The sequence below is a fragment of the Pogoniulus pusillus genome, chromosome 15, assembly GCF_015220805.1.
Source record: "Pogoniulus pusillus isolate bPogPus1 chromosome 15, bPogPus1.pri, whole genome shotgun sequence".
Taxonomy (NCBI): Eukaryota; Metazoa; Chordata; class Aves; order Piciformes; family Lybiidae; genus Pogoniulus; species Pogoniulus pusillus.
In genome coordinates this window covers 163,840-183,088 of record NC_087278.1, presented here as the reverse complement: position 1 = coordinate 183,088, position 19,249 = coordinate 163,840, and the positions used below count along the sequence as shown (strand labels likewise).

General features: G+C 46.9%; 1 protein-coding gene across 1 annotated transcript in view; it reads right to left on the bottom strand.

Moving 5' to 3' along the window:
* ITPR2 (inositol 1,4,5-trisphosphate receptor type 2) overlaps positions 1-19,249 on the bottom strand; it is a 204,644-nt gene that overhangs the window by 109,029 nt on the left and 76,366 nt on the right. Inside the window, 9 exon segments of the mRNA XM_064154862.1 lie at positions 385-585; positions 1,174-1,296; positions 1,455-1,580; positions 1,727-1,816; positions 6,153-6,326; positions 8,175-8,340; positions 10,108-10,165; positions 10,890-11,022; positions 13,425-13,618. Of these exon segments, the coding sequence (XP_064010932.1) occupies positions 385-585; positions 1,174-1,296; positions 1,455-1,580; positions 1,727-1,816; positions 6,153-6,326; positions 8,175-8,340; positions 10,108-10,165; positions 10,890-11,022; positions 13,425-13,618 (1,265 nt within the window).

Sequence of the window (19,249 nt, the reverse complement as noted above, 5' to 3'; positions counted from 1 at the left end):
ATAGAGGGGAGAGCCTCTTATATGGCAAACCCATGCTGCAGCGTGGCAAGATCACTGCATAGATGGGATCCTGAACTACAGCAGAGGACACTTTAGGGTTATGTAACTCTGATAGTCCCATGCTACACCAACTACAAATAGACACCTCTCTAGCACCATGCCAACACTCCTGTTTTCTTTCTAGTAAGTATGCATATGGCCTTAGAAAACTGAACTCCCCCAAACCTCTGCTGAAACATTCATCACTTGTGCTATCACCCAGAACTCTGATGTGCTGATGTCATTACATCCCAGTGGCACCAAGAGCAGAAAAGAGAACCTCAAAACACCTGTGTGTTAAGCAGACTGCACACAAGCAGTTAACATCTGGACCCTTTGACTCACCTCTGTCATGACCATGTCCTGGCACTTCTTCACATACTTGCCATCTGCCTTCACGATGGTCTGCAGGAAGCGCAGGTACTCCACATGGCGGCCGTGGGTCTCGATGCAGTGCACAAAGTGCTGCACCACTCTGTCACTCAGCTCATTGCAGAGCAGGTAGTTGTTGGTGAAGATGTGCCGCATGGTTTCAGCTTCCAGGAGCTACGTGGATTAAAAGTGTGGTTGGAAAAGGTCTTTAAGATCACCCAATTTCCTAACTTTACCAAGGCTGGGGCAACCCATGGCCCTAAGCACCACATCTCTGTCTGTTTGAAACACCTCCAGGGGTGGAGATTCAATCACCTCCCTGGGCAGCCTGTGCCAGGCTTGGAGAACCCTTTCAGTTACAGAGTTTCTTCTCATATCCAACTTAACCTCCCTTGGCAACTCCAGAAGAGTTCAGGCATCTAGTTAGGTCATGCAGAGAACATCAAAAAGGCAAAAGGCCAGCTAAAACTCAGCCCAGCTGCTGCTGTGAGGGGTAACAGAAAAGGTTTTTACAACTCCATCAACAACAAAAAAGAAAGCCCAGGAGGCCCACCTCTTAAATGGCAACATCAAAAACAATGACATAAAGAGCAACGACAAAGGAGAAAACACAGAAGAGAGAAGGGAAGACAGTGAGGGAACAAAGTCAGGGCCAGAGAAGAGAGAGGGAGCTTCATTAATTCATTTATTCAGCACTATCATTTGTCACTAAGTCCCAGTTCACTTCCTGGTATAGCAGTCTCTTTGAAAAGCACTTCTTACCCCTGGAGTTAAGAACAGGTTGAGATTTTTGTGGAGGAGAACTTGATTCTGAGGATTTCCTCGACAGAAGTTCTGGAGGAAAGTGTGTGCCAGATTCATGACTTCATTCATCTTCTCATCACTCTGCAGAGGGACAGACCAAGTCAGCTGAGCATGTCCAGGCAGACAAGAGCTGACTGAATTCAGCTTTTAAAAAGCAACCACACATTGATTCTTGGGCCTCTGGAGGCCTTTCCCCTTACTGAGTTCATCTTCTTGACCACCGAAGCAACGAGACTAACCTTTTCATAGGGTATCTGCAGAAGGTCCAAGACTACCAAGTGGGCACCCATATTTTTCAGCAGTCGCTGCTGTTGGCTCCGACACTTTTTATTCTGAACACAAAGTTTGCTGAGTCGAATCAAAATCTGTAAATGAATGAACAAATAAATAAGGCTGCAAGCAAGAAAAGAACCATTTCTGTCAGACAAGGCAAAACATTCCTTTCAAATTAATTACTAAATCTACTTATCAAGCAAGCGCGTCAAGCCGGCTTCCTGGCAGCTGTACCCACCTCCTTCACGATGTTGTAGTTATTGCTTTTGTTGCTGTCTATCTGTGGCTTTTTGATCCCATCCTGTATTGGACTCAGAATGTTTGACTCCTGTAACAAACACACAACAAGAGATCTATTGCAATTGCCTGAACATGAACCGTATCTTTAAAACAGCAAGTGAAGGGAACAGACATAACACAGATAACAAAGACTCCTTTGTTCTTTGTGCAGCCATCCATCCAGTCTGAACAACCACATCCAAGTCCTTCCTTTGTTTCAAATTTCCAGTGTGATTGGAGGAAACTGCCCTGTGTCTTCATGTTTCTGATCTTCCTAAAAGAGAACAATCCCTAAATCAGACAAGAATTTAGATACAGGATGAGCAGAGCCCGTAAGTGAATTTCAGTAGCTCGGTTCCAAAACTCTCTAATGCAGCTGGAAAGACGACAAAGTCTGTGGGAGCATTTCAGAGGTCTGGAGAAATAGCTTAAGGTGACCTCTGTATCTGAGAGAAGTAGGGTGGAGTTCTCAGCTGTACAGGAACAAGAAGCACATGGACAATAGGAATAATTCTCCCCTATGCAGAGGACACTTCTGTCCGTGTCTCTGGATGATGACAGAAAGGATTTAAACACAAATGGGAACCTCCTGTTAAACTGCTGCATCTAGCTGTGACTCTGCATGCTCGACTCCTGGAAAGCCTCGGCTGGGCATGATGAATAAAGTCAGCAAGTACCTGCAACACCTCCACACCTTTCCACCATGCCTCAGTCAACACAAGGAGGAAAATTCTACACAAACTTTGAATGCTGACAGTGGTGGGTTTCTTCTGCAGCCTTCTGTGGTAAGGCTTGACTGGAAACACAAAGAAATGAAAGACTGGGCTTTGAATGCTGACATTACTAATCAGATAGCAAAACTGTAGTAAACCTGGAGACTGCCTCATAGTGTAAGAACAAGGCTGCAAACCAGTGTTTCAGTGTGGGAAAGGACCAGCCAGGTCTGCTTCTGGTTTCTGTTGGGCCCTTGCACTCCCTGCTGATTTGGAGGACTGTGCTAAAGCGCCCAGACTGATCTGGTACCTCCTGAAACCTCTCTCTGAACTTTGACAGTCGATGGAGAAGAGAAGTTCTGTAAATCCTATCTGGTCTGAATTTCCAGTTGGCCATGGAAGCTGTTTCTGAGGCTGTCAGCACCACTGCTTTAGCCTGATCTGAGCAACAGCGGTAGCTTTTTGCTCACGTAGGTTGCTAGCATGCACACTGCCTTCTCTCTAGCTGCTGGAATCAGTACTTTGGAAGACACTTCAGACTCTTTGCTATAATTAACCACCCTTTTTCGTTCTGAGACTTTGGGTTAACCAAGATTAATTTACCTGTTACTTTTATCAGCATCCTTCCGTGATCAAAGTAGTTTTATAATCCACATGAATGATGTCTTATCTGGACATGCTAATCAGGACTAAACTGCTGAATCTACCCTTTCTTTTAACAAAGCAAAACCTTCTTTACTGAATCCATAGGAGTATGCCAGGGAGGTAGTCATCAAGAGGCAATGTCACCATTGAGACACCAGAGACACTCAGTCGCATATCTTGCCTAGTTACGCTCCATGACAGACTTTTCTGTAGGGGACAGGGACCATGGAGATCGTGAGGAGAAAGGTTTTCATCTCACTATCCCACCTTAGGAAATGGTGTTTTCTGGAAGCCAACAGAAAAGAAATACGTGGATGCTCAGATTCCACCATCCAGCCCAAGCAGCTCCTGCTGCTGAATCGATCTGGCTCATCTCAGCTGAGCATGGCACAAGTCGGTGCCATGCGAGCACAGTTTTGCCCTCCCCAGGCTGCATTTCCTTACTTAGGGGAATGAGGGCTCCTCTCAGAAGCTCCAGGTCACCATTTCAAGGAGGTGTTTATTTAAACATTGCCAGAATAAGAGCAAGCTGCCACAGACCAGCAAAGGAGGAGAGCTAGAGAACACCACACGCTTCAGGGTGCTGAAGTTTTGAACTCCTTGAAACCTTGCTGACCTTTCAGGGTGGATGGTGAAGATGAGAAGCTCCAGACGTGCCACTGTACTCCAGCTTCATCTGAGAGTCCTTCCACTAAGACTATTTCTCCTTCTAAGATCCAATTCTAGTGCTACACTACCAATGCATTCTTCAGAGACAGGACAATAAACACCACACTCTGGCCAATGGCACGTAGAGAGACTCATAACTCCCTTACTAGAGATACCCAAGCAAACAGGCTTCAGCTGCTTCTCCCTTCTCAGACAAGGCCCAGGTATGCCAGACCAATTTTCCCATCTCTTCCTAATCCTGTATGGTGTCTAATCTATGTCTGACCTAACTCCAAGCACTCTTTCCTGTCAAGATGATCCTGAATGGCTGTAAGACTTGTTGGTTTTCCTCTGGAGAATCGTGGATATTTTATCTAGAAGAACATGGCCTTTTTCTTCTGTAAATCCCATTCCTGGAGTCATACAACTGGAAAAAAAAAGTTGAGTGTCTAGCCCCACCAGGCTGTGACAGAAAGGTGGAAAGAAAAGACTCAGAAGCCTAAGGGCAAAGAAATATATCTGTTTTTTAAACTGTTATGTGATTCTTGCAACGGTGAGGACAAAAATGGCTTCAGAGAGGACGAAATCTTGGTCTTTATGTAAGACTGCTCTGGAATGCCATTTAAGCTCCTGTGTGCACATTAACATTGTTTGGGAAAAATTAAACCCAGGCATATGAAGCATTTTCCCTAAAGACTTAGAGGCTGATCCAGCTCAGTGATGAACAGCCAGCATGCATGCCAAGAAAGCAAATCTCACAGAGGTGCTTATCTGCTGGAAGGTAGCTACCTGCTTCTCACAGTGTAGGCTATGGTCAGCATCTCACCTCCTACGTTTGACTTAAGATCTCCAAGAAAATACTCACTACCCAAAGTGGCTTTGCTAGGTAAGAGCACTTCCTGAGTGTAAAAGAATAATGTCACAGTGGGAAAAAATACTGGAAATACAGCTGATTGAGTCACCACCAGATGATCCATGCAGTTATACAGATTACTGACCTGAGACAAAAGTCTCGTGATCTGCTAGAGATGATGTTGTGCATCTTCTAATCCCTGCAGGCACAGGGATGCCTCACAGGAACAAAACACTGAAAACTGCCCTTTGGAGATGCTTCTGTTCCTAGCACGTTGGTTTCTCCCCACTTCATGGAGTTTCTTTGCTATTGGCGGGAACGCAAAGGGTCTCACTGCGCTTTGGAACGTGTTAGAGCTAAAAAGCCTCGTGAACATCCTGCCACAATCCCATGTCCTGCTTCCCCATTTCCTTTTCCAGTCACTAAACGTTATAAGGAACATTTTCCTTCTTACTTGAGCTATGCTTAAGGAAATCCCACAGACTTAGCGTCACAAAGTCCATATTCCTCCTCAGTTCTGACACCACTAAATTCAAATGAGTTAGAGAAGGAGTAGGACCTACACTGTCCCAAAAAATTGGGAATTTCTCTTGGAGCTCTGCATTTCCTACCATATAAAGCCACCTAAAATCTGCTTTCTCATCTGAAAGGCCAAGCATGTGTCACAGATACCTGCAAACATCCTGTTTCTTCTCAAAGGCTCCTACTTTTCCTCAATGCATTGGCTTTGCAATGCTGCATAATCTCCAACTGGTTTCCTGCTAAACTTCCCCCATTTTCTTGCCACCAAGGAAGACTCTACCATGGAAAAGAATAAGGAAAGTGCTGTGTCAGAAATCACAGTTGTTCATTTCTCCCCATTTCCTCTGATGAAAAAGTGGAACTAAATATTGGTGGAAAAACCTATCTACAGTTATGGTGCACACCTTGGCCACGGCAACTCTTTCATTTTCATACGCTTGTATAAAGCCTTCACCTGTCACTGAAAAACAAAACTAAGTATTTTTATTTTAAAAATCAGGTCTTCATGGTTCCAGATCCAAGTTCTAAAGTTCTGAAACCACAACACATGCCAGGAGTGTCGTACAGCAAGGGTCAAAAAACTCCAGTGTCCTCAGATCAGTCTCATGTTTTGTGCAGTTCCTTGTGATGTCTGAGAAGCAGGTTTGATTGTGCTCCTCTCCCTTAGCTGTAGGAACAGATACTGTCTACTCCCTTCTTCCAGCAGGTCAACACAACCAGCAGCTTGTGTTCCCTGGATCACCTCCTTGGTCACATAGATGTGCCAAGCACGGCGCCTTGCTCCTAGCCAGGCAGGCAGCTCTGTGACGTGGGCAGGCAGCTGGAACATTGAATGCACTGAGGGAAAAGGCTGAATTTCCTATTCTGTCTGTTTCTGACACTCAGCTGGAGCACTGCATATTCTTGCTCTGCTACTTGGATTGACCTAGCCACAAACTTGCAGTTGTTCATTAAACGACCTGTCAATGCTGAAGCAGTTCTAAGAGCAAAGGTTTTAAACTCACCTCTATTGGCTCTTCTCCCCCTTTGGTTTGATTGTCACCCACCTCTCCACTCTCATAACTGCTGTTCTTCTCAACCCACAATTCTGATTTTTCTACAGTCAGACGTAGCTGATCAAGATCAGCCTTGATTTGCTTGTAGTTATCAACATCTTGATTAGATACCAGCAGTTGGACCTGGAAATAGAGAACACTGTAAAGTTCTTACAGCAGTAGCACCAGCACTTATGCCTGGGCAGTCTGCTTGACAGTTTCCATTCTGAGCCCTTCTCAGGTGCTTTATGTCACCTCCTCTGTGAAACTGAAACATCTCACATGCAGCCTTTTTAGTCCGTATTCATCAAAAGAACCTTTAACAGAGTCAGAGGCTGTTCTTGCCCCAAACAGGTTACAACTTTCACAATACTCTCTCTCCTTCAGCACACTGTGAAACTTCTCCTGTGCTAGCACAGCTTTACAGGCTCTTGAGCTCTATGCACTGATTGAGATCCTCACGGTATCGAGCCTATGCAGTTGAATGGTGTGAAAGCAGATCAGATAGAAACAGCTTATCCCATTGACACAGTGCTTCACAGAACAGACCCAAAAGCAGATGATATGAGAAGCAGTCAGGGCAGCAGAAGAGAAGTCAGGTGGCTGCAGCATTGCTGCTCACCTCTAGTACACTGCAGAGTAACAGACAGAAAAGCATGTTTGAATATAGCTCCCCAGCTGACTCCTGGCTTCATGTCATCTCCCACCGCCTGACTTGCTGCCTCTCACTAAGATTAACCTCACTTTTCTGCACTGTTGACATTATTTGATGTTTTTTTTCACTGCTGCTTGTAGTTCTTGATCTAGCATGCTCTACATATTTCCATTCTTTGCAGTGCTCTCTGCTCTACTGAGGCAAAATGAAGATAATATTACAAAACACCCAACAGCAGTCTTTGCAGGGCAGCAATGAGCACAGGTAAGAAATGACACTTACGTAGAAGGTGACAGTGACAAAGAATCACAGAACAGTTTTAGTTGAAAAAGACCTTTGAGAGCCTATGTCCAACCATGCTCCAACTCTCCCAAGGCTGGTGCTAAACTACTCCTCTGCCTCTTTACATGGCAGACAAGAACTGAGACATTCACATTCCATGTTCTCCACAGCATATTTTTGTTTATTTGTCAATTAACCTTTGCATGCTTCATGAAGAGATGGTCAGCTACTGAATCCATGCCTCCCTGGGAACAGCAGCTGTTTGTGCAACCACCCAGCATGGCCTAGCTCCCCCTCTCTGGTGGGAGGCCACGATGCTGCTCTGCAGCACCATTAAGTGAAGGTTTCCAGGTCCTTCTCATTCAGCTGTTTTTAAACAAGAGAAACCTTCACATCTTATATAACAACGAGAGAAGCAGCAATCAAACCCCTGAAACAAGCATCAGATGGTCTTATCAACATATGCTACCCAGGGTTACATAACTAAGAGGTCTCTCACTCAGCTCCCCCATCCTAATCCACTGACACATGGAGCCTACACATGCACCAACATCAGGAAGAAAGAAAACAAGCTGATAACAGGCTTGGCTCTGTTCCTGCCTTCCTGTTCTTTGGGCATATCAGTATCAGACAGCAGAGCACAATGCAGAGACACATGAATTGGAACCAAAACCACCACATGAATAACAGGAGAACTCTATACCTAGCCTCAGTAGTCCTGAAAGGCTGGGGAGTCTGGCTGCCGACTCTGCAGCACATGGGCTGCTAACAGCCCTGAGGGCTCACCGCACCACATCTTGCTGGGAGGTGGGTGTGAACCCACTGTCACCACAGACCCATCTCAGGAGTCATGGATGCAGTGCCAGAAAGAAGCATTTCTGGGTCCACAGCTATCATACACACTGCCACACGTGTTCAGCTAAGGAAACAAACACAATCCTCTGCTGAATGTAGGCCTCGAAGGAAGATCACTGGCATGCTACACACACCAACTGAGGTAAGCAAAGCAGCCTTTGGAAACCCTTTGCCTGCTGTGACACTCTGCTCATCCGTACCTGTTTGAATGCCTGCAGAACTTCTGCTCTCTGGCTGAAGTGCTTAAACAGCAGGTGAAGAGCTCCTGAGAGCAAAGGGGGGTAGTCATGCATGATAAGGTGAATCAGCACACGTAAGAAAGTTCTGCCCCCTTCATCATCCAGCTGAACTGCATTCTTCTCCTTTCTGCAACACATATTGGAAAAAAGGGTCAAATCAAGTAAAAGAGGTTTTTGACATGAGTATGCCTCCAGACACAATCCTCATTTGACAGAGCTCCTAAAATCAAGTCAGGGATGCTGCAGGACAGAAGCTGTGAGCACCAATTTAATGTTTTATAAGGGCTTCAGTCCTACAGCCCTCTGCTGCTGCAGCAACCTGGTAGCAGAATGACCAGCACAGAATCACATTGGGTTAGGGGTTGGAAGGCAGCTGGAAATGTGTGCGAGGTGTCAGGCGCTGCGATGAAAATGCACACCACAAAGACACGCTTATGCCTCCTAGAAACGGTACCAAGCTCATCCCCAGTCCACATTAATTCAAGTGAACAAAATTTCATCAGAGATTAATTTGGCCCTTCTCACTCCTTCCCTCTTCAGCTGCTACTAACATTTCATTTGAGAAGAAATAAGCTCAAAAATAGTGAGAATTGCCAAAAGCATCCTATCTCTGCAATAGTACTCGTAATCTGGAACGGCAGCAAGCAGCTTTACACTTAACATATCAAAGCAGAAGTAATGTTTCCAAGAAGCCACTGGGTCTCTCTTCTCACTTGAAAGGCAGGCCAAGGGCTGTGTGTTGGTTTACCTTAAGGGAGTTCAGGGAGAGAGACTGCAGGCACTGCTTGTGCTGGTAAAGACTGGGAGCACATAAGGGACTGAGAGAGAAAAGATCAGAGTCCCCACGGGGCAGATCCTTCTCCCTAGCTCCAGAAAAAGCTTGCAGCCTTGTCTAAACGGAATTCAGTTTTACTGCTGTAATTGTAACTATCCCAAAGACACCAGGGGACGTTATCAGTACATCTTTATCAGTGAGATGAAGGAGGGGATAAAGGCTCCCTCAGTCTGAAGGTGACACCAAGCTGGGTGAGTTGATCTGATGGAGGGCAGGAAGGCTCTGCAGAGGGACCTGGCCAGGCTGGATCCATGGGCTGAGGCCAGTGGGATGAGATTCAACAAGGCCAAGTGCTGGCTTCTGCACTGGGGTCACAACAACCCCATGAATGTTCCAGGCTGGGGGCAGTAGATGGAAACTGCCCAGTGGAGAAAGCCCTGGTGGGTGCTGGGTGACAGCAGCTGAAGATGGGCCAGGGTGTGCCCAGGTGGCCAAGAAGGCAAACAGCATCCTGGCCTGGGTTGGCACTGGTGTGGCCAGTAGGAGTAGGGCAGGGCAGGGATTGTCCCCCTAGACTCAGCACTGGGAGGGCCACAGCTTGAGTACTGGGTCCAGTTTTGGGATCCTCACCATAAGAAAGACTCTGAGGGGCTGGAGCAGGTCCAGAGAAGGGCAACAAAGCTGGGTAAGGGTCTGGAGAGGAGCAGCTGAAGGAGCTGGGGGTGTTTATCCTGGAGAAGAGGAAGCTGAGAGCAGACCTCATTGCTCTCTACAGCTTCCTAAAAGGAAGCTGAATCCTCATCCCTGCAGGTGTTTCAGAGGCAGAGATGTGATGCTGAGGGCCGTGGTTTAGCAGCACCCTTGGTGAAGTCAGAAAATGGTTGGACTGGATGATCCAAAAGGGTTGTTCCAGCTGGGAGGATTCTGTGATCCATACCAACAGGGGTGTCTGCCTGTTGAAATCCAGGTCTTTCCTGGCACTTTTATGTCCAGGTGTGTGTCATGTAGGAAGTAAGGAAAAGTGTGTGAAAGCACACAACAAACAGAGATTGTCCATGAGAAATATCAACGAGAGCAAGCAGATAAATGTATAGAGAGGCAGAACTTCAAAGCATTTACCTGCCAGCAAACATGGTTTCAGCCTGAGCTGCAATCTCGTCTATGTCAGGAACAATTGCTGCAAAAAAACATAAATACAAGTTTCAAAAGGAAGCCAGTGCTGAGTGTTTAATCAGCACAGCAAAGCTGAACTCTGCTTGCTTTTCAAGCAGCTATTAGCAACCACACAATCCTCAGCTGGGTGCAATTCACTCTCTGCAAGAGCAGGAGGGAAAAACTGGGACATGGACAGAATTAGCTTGTGCATTACTGTCACTGAGAAGACCCAAACTGCAGTGATGAACCAGAGCCCCACAGTGCCAGGGGCTGCACAAACCACAAGCCATGACCCACGAATGACACAGAACATGAAACTTGTCCATTTTTTGCTAGAGGAGCCACTCCCCACAAGGCAGACAGGTGGATTTTAGAACATTTATCATCACCCAGATAAACCAGCACACCTCTTGTGCTCTGGAATAGCTTCAGCAGACCTTAGCCGCCCTTTGGTATGTCTTTCTTGCAGGTGGCCACAGAGACATCAGTCAGCCTGTGCAGTGCCTCTGTGTGCACAGGAATGCTCCCGGGAAAACAGCTCCATTTCCATACCACATTCGCCTGACTTTAACATCCTCTAACATCTGTTCATGATCTACCCTCCACTCCATTTGTCCTGAGCAGTGCCATTTCTCCACAAGCTTTTCAGCTTTAGGCAGCATGCACCTTTCAGGGCTGGCTAAGCTCCTTGTTTGCTGCAGCCTGCACAGAATCACTTAACAGAGCCACACAAGGGTGCCACCCACCTGAGGCAGTCCCTGGTGTGTCAGGTGGGGATGCTGCAGAGCAATCCATGTTGTCAGTGCTTTCCCCAAACTCCCTCTTGTAGATGGACAGCATGTAGGATATCCGATAGTCCAGTCTCACACTGAGAATGAACTAGAAGAAACAGACAGTTTTCAATCAAAGGTCTCCTCTGCCATCTGGTAATGTGGGTTTTGGTTATTAAGTAAATTATTTTGAGTAAATGTGTCCACTATGAAACTAGAATCTATTACAGTCACAGTCTTCTGTGATTTCATTCCACACTCCCACCCTGCTGAGACACTTTGAGCTCTACCCTATCAATTGCTGAGTACCAAGGACCAGATGGGATGCGTTTGGAACCTTCAGCACACTACTTTGGCCTCATTGAAGGTAGTGCTCTGACTTGCAGGCAAACTAATTATTTCATGTTTCAGCTTAACTTGTAATGCCCCATAAAGACAAGAAGTGGAGTTGAGCTGAAAATAAAGACAACAGACTCAAGGCTCAGCCTCTTAGACAGCCAAGGGCTGCAGTGCTGCAGTAACTCCAGGCTCCCATGGGGTGAAGCACAAGCCTGGGGGTGTCTTTTGTTGTGTTACTAAGGACCAGATGAGGATGTCAGGAGCATCTCCTCCATCAGCTGCTAGTAGCGTGGCCAAAAAAAAGTCTGACTTTGGAGGCTACCACTCCAATAGTGGCAGCAATCCCCCCAGCTGACACTCTGCTTTCTTCTGATTGTTGCTGCCTTCTGTTCCTTACCAGTCGATCAGAAACTCACAGAGGACAACTCCTAGCTGGAAGGGCTGCTTGTGTACTGGAACAGCAAGGGAAATAAACAGCCTGGAAACAGTTTAAGGACTGGCACTTCGCTAGCTGGATGCCCATCAGCTGCCTTTCAGCGCTTCCCACATGCATGCGCCTTGCCTGCAGCCATGCAGCGACACAAGGCTCAGGTCACTTAACAGAGGTTACAATGAATGCAGATGAAAGCATGTTTGTTAAGCTACCAAGACTCAGAGGATGACTTAGCAGACTGTTTCTCTGACCACTAGCTAAAGTCAAAGCTCTCAGCTCCAGAACACTGTTGCAGGGTTTGGCTAGGACTATCCCTCTAAAGCAGGTCAAACACCAGGTTAAAAGCAACTCCTTCTCTTTAAAATCTTCAAACCAACAACCAACAAGGCAGATTTATTTGGGTTCCCTGACCGAGTTCCTCCAAAGTTGGAAGATTTTTACCATGTAAAGTTCCCAAGTCTATGCACAGTCAGCTGCCCAGTGGCAGAATGAAAGCTCCTCTGTACAAAGTGCCCTGACTTAAAGGAGAGGACACACGAGAATTCTGTAACTGTAGACTGAAATGTTTCTGAGAAAAGAATAGTTTTAATCACTGTGGCATTAGCTGGGCATGGCACCATAACAAATCTAAGCTGTTCTCCCTTGCCTTTTAGGGTAACAGCAGAGTTAGGAAAGGTGACATGATTTCAGTCAATCCTCTACTGCACATTGAATGAAAGGGACTCATTTTGTCCTTTAAATACTCATCACAAAATGTGCACCCATCACCCAACCCGCAGCTTGCTAACCCACAGCCACTTCACCCCACTACTGAACCATAACTAGCAAGCTACAAATTAACACATTGGGATTACTTCCTCACTGTCCTCCACCAGAAACCTCCACCTAAGGGAGCTCTGGAACCAAGTATGCAGAACTGAGGCAACTCTCACAACTGACAGCCTTTCAGATGACAGCTACAGGAGGTGAACTAAGTCCTTTCCAGGCTGGCAGGACAAATGCTGTCCTTCAGGAGTGACAGTGGTACCAACAGCTCTGCAGAATTCATGGGAAGCACTGGCTCGTTCCTCTGGGGCATCTGCACTGCAGCAGCTGGGATGTGCTCTGTGGAACAATGTCAGAGCAACAGGTGCTGCTTCACTCACCAGCAGTGCAGTGACAATTCCATCTCAGGATGGGACAGAGCCCCAGCAGCCCACAGGCTGCTCTCAATCTGAGAGTACAAACATGATACGGACTCTAAAAGAGCATGCAAGGCTTGGGTGATTTACTCTGGGTGACCCTGCTCTATCAGGGGAGGTTGGAGTGGGTGGTCTTCAGAGGTCCCTTCTGTCATTACAGTATCATTCAGAGGGTCTAGGTCCTTTCTGCCCTTCATCAAACTGCTGTAGCAGAAGAGTAAAACCCTGTAGCCAAGTAAGCCACCCCAGTGTGAAAGGAGTGCTTCTGAGACTGGAAACAGACACCCTGCCCAGAAAACCTCAGAGAGGCAGCTGGAAGGACAAGTGCCTCTATTGGCACAGTTATAAAAGCAGTGTCTACAGCTGTCCTTCAGAAGCAAAGCAGGTGTGACAGAGGACCACAGCTGGAGCATTGTTCACACAGAGGTGTGTTCTTCCTCATATCTCACAGCAACCTGCCCAGTGAGCACTAAGCAGGCAGGTAACAGAGCTGGCCACTGTGAATAAGCAAAGCACCATGAAGTGACCGTGGTGTGACATCACACCAACCATTATTACCTGCAGAATCTCAATGATTTTCAGTTTGGTGTCCATTACAATCACATCTTCACTGTCTGAGGTGCTGGTTTGCTTGCTTGGGTGAAGGCTTGGCTGTACATCTGGGGTACTGATGGGAAACACAGATCCTCTGCTCAGCACCATTTGGGTCATCATCTCTCCTACACCATGGATAGTCCTCATAACATTGTTCCCTGTGCAGGAAACAAACAGGTGTGTATTGGCTGTGAGTAAAGCTTGCTTGCCAAGCTGCATATCACACCTAGATGCATGTTGCCAAACCCTCTTACAGTCTTAACAGGCATATTGAAAAACAAGCCCATGTGGTATCTGGTCTGGTGTGCAATCACTCTGAACTGGTCTGCCGAAAACAACACTTCAAGTCCCTGCAAAGGAGGGGAAAAATTATTTCTGCCTTTGCATGACACAAAGAAAACAAAACTCTAAGTCAAACCAGGGGCTGGATCCTTGCATCAGGCAGGTACAGAGTTCTCCTCACTGCTCACACTAGCTTAAGACAAATGGAATAATTTCAAATGCCCTTTCTGCTGCAAATTGAAAGCAGCAGATTTTCCTTTCAAACCACATCAAGCAGCTGGGGAATAGCATAGCATGGGCATCTCCTTCTCCCAGTGTGCGCTGACCACAGTCCAGTACACCCATGTCAAGCTAGATCACTAAGTGGAGGATAGAGTAGCTTCAGTTAGTGACTTTCTGCATCTTCTGCATCTTCAAACCATGAAATAAATTACTTCTTTCATACCAGCCTGTCCTTCATGCTGATGGAGAAGTCTCCTAAAGGCTGTGCAGCTGCTTTGTGGACAGTGATGCTCCTGCTCTGCATCTCAGCTGAGAAGTCATCAACCTCTCTCCCTCAGCCTGTTTTCAAAGTTCCTTCTACTCAGCTGTAGAGGTGACTATAAGCAGAGCTCAGGAATTGTTGCTAGAAGAGCTTGAGTCAGTGGGGTTACCAGCTGATAACAAACCACTCAAGTTTAAGACAAGCCCAGGAGATACTCTTCTCAAAAACTGGACACAACTGCAGTTTGTTCCAGATGAGGGACAGGAACTCCATTTTATCTTGAAAAGTTCCTGCCCATCCTTTAGGACTGAAGTCCAGTTGGGGTAAAGTTATCCAAAAAGGCAATGTCTTCTGCACAAGGACTTAGGCAATGTTTTGGGTGGACTTCACGTTCTTGGAGAAAGAAGCTGAGGTTTTGTCTACAGGATACATCTTCCTTACTACTCAGCTATCAGTGGGGTGCTGCACAGGTACCACAGGGGATGGGAATCAACTCCCTCCAGGATCAAGGAATTAGCCACTCTCTGTATTTCAGGATCTCCTCCATAAATAAGAAGACTACTTTCTCCATCTCTAAAAAGAGCAGTGAGAGGCCTGATCTAACACAGGGAGTGTGATGATGGGGTGCCTATAAAAGCACCTGGGAAATAAAAATGGCCACTGTCCTTTTCCCTTACCTATGAAACACCAGACAGGACAAACCAGTGAGCAGTAGCTATGAAGCCACTTCCCAATGGCACTGTCCATAACACTCCCTCATTATTGACCTTCATACAACTAATCTGAACAGGGAGGTCAGCACAGCAAAGGAGGATTAAGGTGGTGCTTATTGTCACTGCCACTTGCATCTCATGGACACACAGGAAAGGATCTCAGTGAGAGAACATTCTGCTTAATCCAGTTTACAATTCACAGATGAGATGGGAAGTGGCTCAGCACTGCATGACTCCTATCAACAGGTGCAGCAAGATAGGTGTAATGGGTAAATTCATCTTGGAGAACTTAGAATCACAGAATAGTAGGGGTTGGAAAGGACCTCTGAAGATCATCCAGTCCAACCCCCTGCAGGATCATCCCGGGCAGGTCACACAGGAACACACATCCAGGTGGGTCAAAAGTCTCCAGAGAGAGACTCCACAACATCTCTGGGCAGCCTGCTCCAGGGCTCCAGCACAATCACAGTAAAGAAGTGTCACCTCATGCTGAGGAGGAGCTTCCTATGATCCAGTTTGTGACTTTTTAAGCAGCTGCCTGATATGGTGACTCTTGTTTTCAATGAACATGGAGCAGGCTTGCGGAGAACATTCCCAGAGTAAAAACAATCCAGCATCTGGAGCACTTCAGCAGTCTTTTCATGGAAGACTTTTTGTAGGGTGTTTATGGAACGCAACCATCTCTTGGGGTTAGGCAGCAGCCAAACAACACATTCATGCATGAAGCAGCTAACTGCATCTCAAGACTGGGAGGTTCTCCAGAAGAAGCCTCAGGGATCACTCAGATACATAAGGAGTGGGCAGTAGCTTCTCCTCCAAAAGGTCCCCCAGCAATCAGCACTCATGGTGCTCAGTGTTATCTGTCCAACCTCAGAAGTGTAGACCACATTAAGCATGGATTTAAATCTGTCACTCACAAGCATCAGGGCCCAGCAGCAGAGTTGCTTTTTCTTGCTATGCTTTTGTGCTCTCTTGGCTTTAACACAGTTGTTTCAGCAGGAAAAGGGGATGAGTCTTTGAGGTAAGGCAAGCAGAAAGTTTACTGTGGCTTAAACAGCCACTGCCTTCATGTCAGCTAAGCCTACAACAATGCAAGACAAACCCCATCAGCTCAGTAAAAGAGATGCCAGCTCTTAGCACATATGCACACAACAACTAAAGTAACAGGGCTCTGACCTTAACTGCATTTCCAAAGTACTTCTTGTATACCAGTGAACATGGGAAAATTGACTTTGCTGCCTCAGTGAGTTAGCTGAGCTAAACCAGGACTGGTAGTAAGTAGGTGTGGTCCTTGTCTGCTTTTGTGTGTTTCTTGCTAGAGACAAGTGAAGAGAAACTTGAACTGTGCTTCACATGGTCCTACCACCCTTAACCTGCTGACCTCCACCATTTGTTGTCTTCACTGGAATACCTTGACCTCAAAGGATATGTGGCTGAGAAGTGTGGCACGAAGAGCGTGGCCAACCACTTCTCTGCCCAGCAAAGCACTGCACAAGTACTCAGAGCTGTGGCTGACCAATAGAGGAGAACATGAGGCAATCTCCATGAATCTTCTTCCACTCTTCCAGTTTTCCCTTTCTCTCTGCTCCTCAATCTGCCAAGACAGGTCAGATGCCAAGAACCCCCCATAGCAAGGAAGCCATCAGAGGCTGTTCAGGGGAAGTGCAGTCATGGTGTGCGTGCACTAGCGGTAACTGAAAGGGGCTGCAGACTGATGGGCACTGGTGGAAGAGTGAAAAAGAGAATGCTTGTCATGGTCTGAAAAGACAACTGTGCCTCTCCTTTCCATTGCTTTATTACACTCAGCACAACTTCCTACTGAGTATCAGTTTCCAGCACAAAATCTCATACAATCTGGCACAACTGACAGCACAGCATCCTCTCTGGGAAGAAAAGACTGTTTGGAAGAGTCGGTTATGAGGAGGGAAATAACAACCACCCAAATTATCAAAGCAGGGGATAATCTAAGACTTCGTTTTCTACATAAACATTCTCTTGCTAAGCCATTTACTGGCTGCAAAACTTCCAACAGCAGAATGGATGGTAAGTGACAGAACACCAGGCTGAGGAAGCAAAGCAACTGCAAAGGCAGCTGGCAATTTATCCATTTCCTTCAGGTTGTTCCTCCTACTCAGTGTCCTCAGCACTCCAGTGCCAGGGCCAAGAACCATGCACAATGGACAGATTCAAAGGCTAGCAGATACCCTCAAAGCCAGTAGCCCTCTACTCCACAGATATACCCAAGACACCAGGGAACACAGAATCAAGTATGTTGGAAGAGACATCCAAGATCATGCAGTCCAACCTATCACCCAGCCCTGTCCAATCAACTAGACCATGGCACTAAGTGCCCCATCCAGTCTTTTCTTGAGCACCTCCAGGGACAGCAACTCCACCACCTCAGTACATCTTTATCAATGATCTGGACAAGGGGATCAAGGCTTCATCAGTCTGAAGGTGACACCAGGCTGGGAGGGAGCTGATCTGATAGAGGACAGGAAGGCTCTGCAGGGCTGAGGCGAGTGGGTTGAGATTCAATAAGGCCAAGTGCTGGGTCCTGCACTTGGGTCACAGCAACCCCATGAATGCTCCAGGCTGGAGGCAGAATGGCTGGAAACTGCCCAGCAGAAAAAGATCTTGGGGTGTTGGTTGACAGCACTGAAGATGAGCCAAGGTGTGCCCAGGTGGCCAAGAAGGGCACCAGCATCTTGGCTTGGATCAGCACTGGTGTGGCCTGGGACTCAGCAGTAGAGAGGCCACAGCTTGAGTACTGGGTTCAGTTTTGAGGGCCCTCCCTACAAAAAGGACACTGAAGTGCTGGGCAGGTCCAGAGAAGAGCAACAAAGTTGGAAAAGGGACTGAAGAGCAGAGCTGGGGAGCAGCAGCTGAGGGAACTCATCAAACCTGACCTTGCCTCAGTGTAAGTGCACTCAGCCAGGTTTTAAGGCAGCAGTTAACACAAGACACTTCCAGATGTGTGCTTGAATGGGAACCTGGACTTCAAACTGCCTTGAATTCGTGGATTCCAGTGAAAACCACACTGTTGCTCCACCACAGGCTTCTTCAAGTGTCAGTGTCCTCTTAAGAAGTTACAGTGGCAGTCCCTGGGGCCCCTCTGGCAGGAAATCATTGCCCTGGGGCTCTACATGTCCCTGCTTTTATTGATTTAAGTACACTGCTCCATGCAGTCTCATTTGTCTGCCTGAGAAGTTACAGCCATTTTTTGAGACATATAACAACCCTTCAGTGCCTGAAGGAACACATTTCCTTTCAAACCCTGTAGAACCATCTATTACTTGCCACAGGCATTAAACCTTACAGCTCTCTCTGTGAAAAAGGTATGAATTTTTACAGGTTCTCTACAGAATTTGCTCGTAAAGGCTGCAGAAGCTACCACAAACAGGCCAAGAACCACACTTTATTTCTTCCTTAAGCCATTTTTCAGAGCTCAGTAACTAGATGACCTCAGGTAAGCCTCACAGAAAACTTAATGCAGGACATTATGGGCAGCAGGTGAGATCACTTCTACATTTCACACAGCCCTTATATCTAATGAGGCAAAGCAACCCCAAAAGCCCACAGTTCCCACTAGACAGTTTTGCCACCCACTCACAGGATGAACGCAGCCACCCTCACCTCTGCTTACCTACAGCACAGCCACCAGCCCTCCCAGTTCTGTGCACCAGCTCACTGGTGCCAGCCATGGTGAAACTCCACCAAGCTTCACCTTCTGACAGACTGCAGGTTCTCTCGATGTTGCCTATCCCCAAAACCACAGAGCAGCTTTCCTGCCCCAGATGTTAGATGAATTAAAAAAAGGCCACACATCAGCATGCTGGCCTTGAGGGTAAGAAATATCCTGAGGATCCTCAATGACTTACAGTTCTGAATTGGATATTGATTCCTAGAAGAGCAATGGCCTCTGGAATCAACAGCAATGCACAGGTCTCAGATGAAGAAAGAATAAGAAGGAAGGAGAAACGGTCCATGTTGGAGAATCAAACTCTCAGACTGCCCTGCCTGTTTGGCCTGACAATATTCTGCACCCAGCAGCAGCTGCTCGCTGACGTATCTTTGCCAAGGGTCACAGCCTGCCAGGCAGCCACTGTTTCATTAGCTCTGCTAATCAAAGGGTGCTTCAAGAAGGTGTCTGAGATTGGTAGCCAGACAGAAAAGCAGCTTACAGACACAGATGAGAGGCTGAGAAATGCCACAACCCTGGCCAAGAAACCTGGTTCTTCTTGGTCAGAGGAGCCACAAACACAACAGACACAGCAGGTGCAGCCTTGTTCTCAGCTCTGTTCTGTTCT